Genomic DNA, 7,870 nt, shown 5'->3' with positions numbered 1-7,870 from the left:
GCCTACAGTGTAAACTCCTTGCATGCTTTTTTTCTTCTCTTAGAGTTTGGTTTGTGGGTGATAATGAAACTTCAACAACCATTCAAACTGTTGATAAACCATTTCTAAAGATTTACTTTTCCTGCAAGAAAAAGAAGACGAGATGAAAAGGAGGTCATAACATGGTTCAAATACAATTATTCTTGTGTGAAATGTGTAAAAAAAAAGTGTTTGAAATGTGTAAACAAAGAAGTGTACTAACATACCTCTAAAAGTGAAGCAACATCATGCTATGTGAGACTTTTTGGGGTATCAAGAAATATTTTCTGTCAAATCATTGATAGCATGAATGACTTAAAGCCAAGCTACGTTGATTGTGTTCTAACCATTGGAGTCATCCAAAATTATCAACTAATGATTGGAGATTTCCATTAACCCCCAAAATAATATTGATTGGGGATTTCATTGAAGGATTATTTAATGTCAAAGGACACTGTTGACTTCTGACTCATGCATGTTTTGTGATCAGCAACTTTTACTGATATGAACAGTTTTTAATCTGTTTTGAATTTTGAATGGGAATGGTAGAAGAAGGAGTAGCTGTGTATCATGAACTGGTTGATGTTTTTTCTGACCCTTTGGCCTTTGGTGATTTCAAAGCTTGTGTTACTGTTTGTATGTTGATTTTATCTCTTTTAACCTCTTCACTGGTAACTTAATTTCTCTATACTTGGTCTAAGGGTCTAAGCAAATTTAATTACTCTGCAATGTGTTCTGTTCATTAACAGTAAAAAGTAGGTTCTAGCTAAGGGTCTAATTAAGCTTGATTATGATGCAATGTTAAGTAGGTTGTAGCAAAAAAAATTGGTGTATTCATTAAGAACATGTAGGACAGTGCATGTCTCATTGGTTCATGAACTGTGAGTTTACAGACTGTCAAATTTAGATATATTTGTTTCAAGAAAACATTAAAAATGTATTGTGAAATTTAAAAATAAATGATTTCAAATTTAACATTACTAGGTATTAAATAGACTGTGATTGAAGAATTAAAATTTTAAAGAAATATATAACTTGCATTATTTTTTTCTCAAAATTAACAACACAGTAGAGAGGATAAATTACAACTGCAATAATAGTAAAATAAAATTCAAAACACAATATTGAGCAATATTAAAACAAAATTAAACATAGAAAGAAGAAAAGTCAAATGATTATTAGTTTTATAAATCAAAAAACACTTCAACAAAATAGGAAATACAAAAAAAGAAAATGCAAGTACGCACGCTGTCTTAAGAAGAGACAAATTATCCCAAAATCTGTTAAAAGTGTCACTGTCTTTCACAGCTTCAAAAATAGTTTATTTCAATTCGAGGAAACACTAGCATTAATTGCTACCAATCAAATGTATAAAACAAAAAGAAAAATAAATTGAAAATATTTTAAAGGCAAAACAATATATATTATTAGGTTTTTATTTCAAACTATAAAGAGTGGGAAAAGAATGGGCATGGTTTTTGTCCATGGAACAAAGCAGAATAAGGCTAAAACTATGGGCCACACGAATAATAATTTGAAGCCCAAATTTCCAGAGATTGTTAGATTCTAAAGGCTTTTCCTTCGTACACCTCATAATTACTAAATGCACCCCATTCCCAAAAATCCAAAACTAATAGGTAAAAACAGCAACACAATAATACAACCGTAACAAAAGTATTATAAACTTATTGTCTAAAAATTTTGAATTAAAAATAATATCAATGGTGATATAAGTTAGACCAGATCATATTTAAGTAATCTCTTTCTCATGAATCGTCTCCTTTAAAAAGAATCATCAAATATATATGTTTGATCCAAAATCAGAGTATGTTGATGTAAATAAACTTGTGAATTCAAAATATAGGATTGCCAATCAAAAGAAGTGATTAAAAAAAGAAAATTTCATTAAAAACAATCAGTTTGATGTTTTTATAAATATTATAGTAATAAAAACGGGAGTAAATTCTCTTTTATTTTTTATTAAATTCAAAGTCACTTGTTAAGTTAAAACAACCTTTTATGTTTAGTGCTAAACATATTTGCAAGCTCCAAAAAATAAAGTAAACATCATGCTCTGTCAGGAGGTGTCTCCAAGTGCATTGAAGCCAAAACCACCAAAAATTAAAACTGTTTGAGACACAAATTCTATGAGCATAGCTGATTGAAGAGAATTTAAGTTGTTTAAAAAATGAAGTCACATGCATTCAAGTTAATGCAGATTATTGTATTGTACAAAGAGATTGAGTTTGGTAACAACTTGTTTCTGCAAGATAAAACTGATTTCATTATAAGTTAAAATTTGTAATTTATACATCAAATGTTTTCATGAGAGCAATTCAAATTAGAAAATCAATATAAAAAATGGAATCTGTGAATTAACTACAATTGGATCCATTCAGTCCCATCAATGAAGCTAAGTGACAGAAAAGGTGTAGCTTCCTCATCAGTGAGTTCTCTTGACCATGAAACTCTCCCTGCAAAATTTGCACCAGGTCCTGTGCACTTGTACTGTCCATAAAAAACAGTTCTGGTGGTGCACCCAATACAATACAAAACATCAGAACAAGTGAAATTGTTGATTAATTATATTGCTGATATAAAAGGTTTTATATAGAAAATCATAAATCATAGCAGAGGTTTTCCTGTGAATTAGTGTTAAGAAGTAAAATTTAAACTTAATTTAACCTCATAAAACTGGCATAAGATGAGGTTTACACTCACTTGTATATTATAAAATTGTTTTATCCCTAGTCGAGAGAAGACTTCTAACACATCTCCTCATGCTGATGTATATATATTTTGTGTGTGGGATTATACATTAATGGGTGGTCCAATAACGACTAAAACAATAAATCCAACAAATAACAAATTTTGTTAGAATAAGTTCTAAATCAAGTTCTGATATCATGTTAAGAAGTGACTTTAAATCTAATTCAACCCAAAATGACTGATTTTTAAGATGAGATTTATACCTATTTATCTCTAATTAACGTAAGACTTCCCATTATTAGTATAGAGCTCAACACATTTTCTAATTGAAAGAGAGTAAAAAATTGTATTAGAAAAACATGTAGTATTTTCTGATGAAACAATAAAGCCACCCACATGCGCATGCCAATGTGTATATAGCTGTATACCAAGTAAGATTGAATAGAATAATAGGTTAAGGTATTGGATTAGGTGGCTTTTCAGACACTCAGTGCATGCTGCTATACCTTATCTATATTGCAGAAACAGACATGAAGTTCGGTGGTTAGAATCCTCTGAATTTAGTATAAAGTATTTTACTTATCACTTTCCCTCAAAAGTCCTTCCAAAATTTCTGTCTTCAGAAAGTTCCTAGTTTGTTTTTAATATAACTTTTTGTTGGAGGGTTCATAGGATAACACGTAGACTTGCACCACGCATTTATATATATATAGATATATATACTTATGGATGGAAATGGACAATGATATGTGTATGGCTAGCTAGGCTTATTTTCTTGACCTCTCACACTAGATAAAAAAAGGTACCAATATTATTATTATTATTATTATTATTATTCCCTTGTTGTGTCATAAGAATAGACTCGTTCATATTTCTTAATGGTTTGATGGAGACAGGTTTGGTTATGTTGATGCTGCACTGAATAGAGGGTGTGTTTTTTTTGTCATTTAAGCATAAGGGTAGCATCAATGGCTGAAGAAGGGTGTTTGTGACATGTTAAGTGGGAAGAACAGATAAAGAGGAAGATGACAAAAAAAACTTCACACCCATAATGTGCAGTAAGTAAGAGAGTGAGTGGCACCGACCCATTTGTGTAATGCTCTTCAAGGGGTTAAAGTAAGAACCAACAAAACTGAATTGATGTGTAGAAGAAGATAGGAGGAGGGTTTTATTTATTTATTTATCAAAAAAGATTCTTAATTTCTTCATAATACTAAGTTTCCTTTAATGGGTTAATTTTTTATCAAGACTATTTCATAATAAAAGTGTAAAGATTGAATCTTCAACAATATATACCTAAAAAACAGACATCTGTCAACTGTAACATAGTGTTTGTTCAATCTACTTAATGTGGTCTCAAACATCATTTTTGTGAGGTCAAATGGTCTTAACATGTTGCCAAGAGTTCATGGCAGATAAATTGAACTGGTAAAATAAAATGACCTTTAGGCCTTGCAATTTCGTTGACTTGCAGGAATCATCCCTTTCAAGAAAATAGAAAAACATATACATGGTTCTCAACTTTCTGTTTAAAAATATAGATTTGTAAGAGGTGTTATGGTATCCAGAAAAATATAAACATTTTAGGTACAAATATATACAGTTTTTGCATAGGAATATGTGAAGATGAGAAAGAGTAACATACGTTTCACGGTTAGGGTCACCCCAGTTATACCAGCCTTTGGGAATGATGATGTTGTCCATATATGTGTAAGCAAAGACCACGCGAGAAAAGGGTCCCCATGCCCTTCCAAGGTATAGTGCCCCTGATCCCGTGACCTTACAGTTCACAAATGAGAACCCTGTGTCCTCCAATATGCTACTCCTTCCTTGAGCTGTTACTGCCCCTGTGTTCTGTGCTATTGCATGCACGTGACATCCCTATATGTAAATAGTATAGTATAGTGTCACAGACAAAATTATCAGAATGTCATTACCAAAATTGTACGCGATTCAAGAGTTTCAGAGGCCTAAAAGAAACTTAAAAATAAAACTTGTAGCAAACTTATGATACCTAAAACAATTAATACTAAAACAAATTAACTTCAACAATTGATCACTTATGTTGTTTTAACTTGATTACTTGGAAAAGAACCTAGTGGTGCTATATGGATAGATGAAAGTGGTTGAAAACTTTTATGATTCCAAATAACAAATGCATCAGATACAAATTTGGTTAGGTTATTCTGGTATGAAGAAACTATTACATGTTTCAAGACCTTTGAGCTTTGACCATTACCAATATCTATATGAAACTTGATTCAACGTTAATATCTCTTTCTAGTAAATTGAAAATTTGGTTTATTTGAAGGTTTTGGATTAAATTAAGGCAACCATTGCAGGTTAGAGGTAGTAAGTAATGATTATGCAGAGAAAATGTAACCTCAAATAGTGAGAGAGAGTTGCCGAATATGAAATCAACAGAGCCTTCAATGTAACAATCTTTATAGTAATGTCTGCCAACATGATCATAGAGTGTGTCTTGTGCTCCTAAGAATTTGCAGCCTACGAATGCTGCATTGTCTGCTGAAATCCTTAATGCCACAGCTTGCTTTCCAATTGCTCCTGGTGCAGGAACAGGAGTTGTGTTCTGCATTCATAATGTATATTATTATGCTTGTAAAACACAAAAAATAAAGGTAAATTGGGATAGAAATAAATAGAGGGTTTTTCTTTTCTTTTTTTTCTTACTTGGAATGTGATGTTCTTGGCAATGAAATAAGGCGAATTCACAGCAAAAGTTGCAGAACCATAGGTTCCTAGTGGCCTCCCATTTGAACCAGGTGTTTGAGCAGTGTCACTCCATTTAACAATGGTTTCATCTGCACCATCTCCCTCTATTGTTATGTAGGATTTGAAAGCAGGAATGTTAACTTTCTCCCTGGAATGAGAAAATCAGATGCAAGTCAAATAAAACACTTTTCACAATTCATCACAATATTAAGCATGTAAGAAAATTTGCTTAATCTAACACGAAGATGGGGGTATAAGGACAGAACTAAAAGGCTATATGTTGCAGAATTTACTTCAGACAAAGACCAATTATCTGGGATTTTGAATGATAGAATGAGAAGGAAAAAGACATTAGAAGAAACAAAAGTTGTAATCTTGAATGCAGACAAACAGCCAAAATCCATGTCTTATATGAAAAGAGCACAATTTGGAAAGGGAAAATAGCAGAAGGATCAGAATGTGGCAGAATTCAATTTGAAGTACAGGAAAATGCAGTACTATTACTCACGTGTAGACACCTGCATGGACTTTTATGAGCACTCTCACAAGATTAACGAAGGGAAGAGAATCAATGGCTTCTTGAATTGAGGTGAAATCTCCAGCACTAGGATTCTTATCAACGTGCAAAGTGTAGGAAGCCACAAGCTTATTTTTCACTGCCTTAAAAACTGAGTGTTTGAGGGAACCAACAAAGTTCACCCATTTCATGAATTGCTCTTCAGAATACTGCACTCTAGTCATGTTGGTCAATAACCCTTTACCCACAGAACGTTTTGGTCTAATTCCCTTGGTATGGCAATGTACTCTACTGGGATTTTGCAGAAAAAGAAGAACAACTGCTAAAAAGATGAACAAGTAATGCAAGTTTGACATTTTAAGAGACACAACAGAGAGCCAGAAGAAAAACAAAAACTGAAAAATGATTGCTGATGTGACAAATGACAAACAAATCAGAGAAAAAAAAATGATGTTAGTGAGAATAATACAACACTAATGGAGAATGGTATTTGGAGCTTGAAGTGGTTAGTGCTATGGCTTATATACTAGTTTTGGCACTTGGTTTAGGTGTAAAGTAACAGCATTAGTTCTGTCATTTGACTCAAAACCGGTTTAAGAAAAAAACTGAATGAGATTAGAAATCTGTCACAAGTTTCTTAATGAAGATAAACTATTAAAATGAATCAATATTTAGCATTTAGAATATGATTACACAGAAAATGAAAAGTTTAGGTGTAAAGTGAAAAATAAGACAGAAAAGAGGAGGTCACGGGTGGTTCTTGTACTGACATGTATGTAGAAAAGAGGAAGAGAGAGAGAGAGAGAATGTGAACCACAGGACAGGTTGCACTTTCTGCGTATAACAACATTGTCTGATAGAAAAATTTGGTGATTAATTATTAGTCATGTTGCATATGTTGTTGTTGTTGTTTGTTTGGTGTTACCCGTGAGGCTCTTTCTGTTTGTGCATGATCCTTGAATTATTCTTGTTCAGGTAATAGAATAATAGGTTGAGTAGTACTTATGTGCATTGAATAGCATTTGATATGAAAAATATAGAAATTTAGGGAAACTTTTGTGCTTGTGCATGCTGAGTATTGGCAACACCTACTCTTGCTTGAATCATGGCCGTCCAATGTTTGGACATTGGTTAGTGTAATAAGATTCTTGTTGTTTAGCTGATTAGTGTTACTTGAGCACTTGGTAATGGTTCAGATTTTGTGGATCAGTGGTAACTTCCATGTGGTTGGTGAATGAATCAGAGAAACCCTGTGGGCTCCTATAAAGGGCTATGCACTGTGGCTAAAGCAACGTTGGTGAGGCCAAAGTCATAAAGAAAAATGCACCAAGACAAAACCTAAGTTGGTTCAATATTCGAAAAAAAGCACTAAAATGGTGTACCTTTTTTCTTAAATTACCGAAATTGACAAATTTAAAAAAAAAATTGCAAAAACGGACAAGTTATGATAGTTTGATATAGTTTTTTTTTATTGTAAAAAAACGGGTCAAGATCAAATTTAGTATAAAACACTTTTAAGTTGGGTCGAAGTGTCACGTTAATTAAGTAAATTTTAAATCGTGTTAAGATTATACAAATTTACTTAAAAATGTTCTGAATTAAAGTTGTGTAACATTGTCTTAACTTAAAGTTTAAAAATATTTTGAACTAAAATCTTGTTATACTAATATGATTTTTTTATGGTGAAGTTGTGACTCGTGTCACTTGACACGACTTACCCACTTTTATAATTTTTTTCAAATATTTTCATTTCATTAACTTTTGATAATAGTTACAAAAAATTGTGTTTTTCCTCCATTATCTTCTATGATTACCTTTTTCTATGCTTTTATTGTTTGGTCATTCATTGTTATTGGTTCATCTTTCTTGTTTTCTCTTGCTTTATCATTTTAA

The 7,870-nt window shown here is 32.1% G+C and overlaps 1 protein-coding gene across 1 annotated transcript; it reads right to left on the bottom strand.

The window, feature by feature from the left end:
• Positions 1 to 2,268: 2,268 nt before the first annotated feature.
• LOC114181365 (probable pectinesterase 53) lies at positions 2,269 to 6,526 on the bottom strand. The gene is made up of 5 exons (XM_028067790.1): positions 5,969 to 6,526; positions 5,419 to 5,608; positions 5,111 to 5,317; positions 4,373 to 4,608; positions 2,269 to 2,545 (listed from the first exon to the last, which is right to left on the bottom strand). The coding sequence occupies exons 1-5, from the start codon at positions 6,331 to 6,333 to the stop codon at positions 2,398 to 2,400; spliced, it is 1,146 nt and encodes a 381-aa protein (XP_027923591.1). The 5' UTR covers positions 6,334 to 6,526; the 3' UTR covers positions 2,269 to 2,397.
• Between the last annotated feature and the right edge of the window lie 1,344 nt (positions 6,527 to 7,870).

The sequence above is a fragment of the Vigna unguiculata genome, chromosome 4, assembly GCF_004118075.2.
Source record: "Vigna unguiculata cultivar IT97K-499-35 chromosome 4, ASM411807v1, whole genome shotgun sequence".
In the NCBI taxonomy this organism is placed as follows: Eukaryota; Viridiplantae; Streptophyta; class Magnoliopsida; order Fabales; family Fabaceae; genus Vigna; species Vigna unguiculata.
This window is presented reverse-complemented; position numbering and strand designations above follow the sequence as displayed.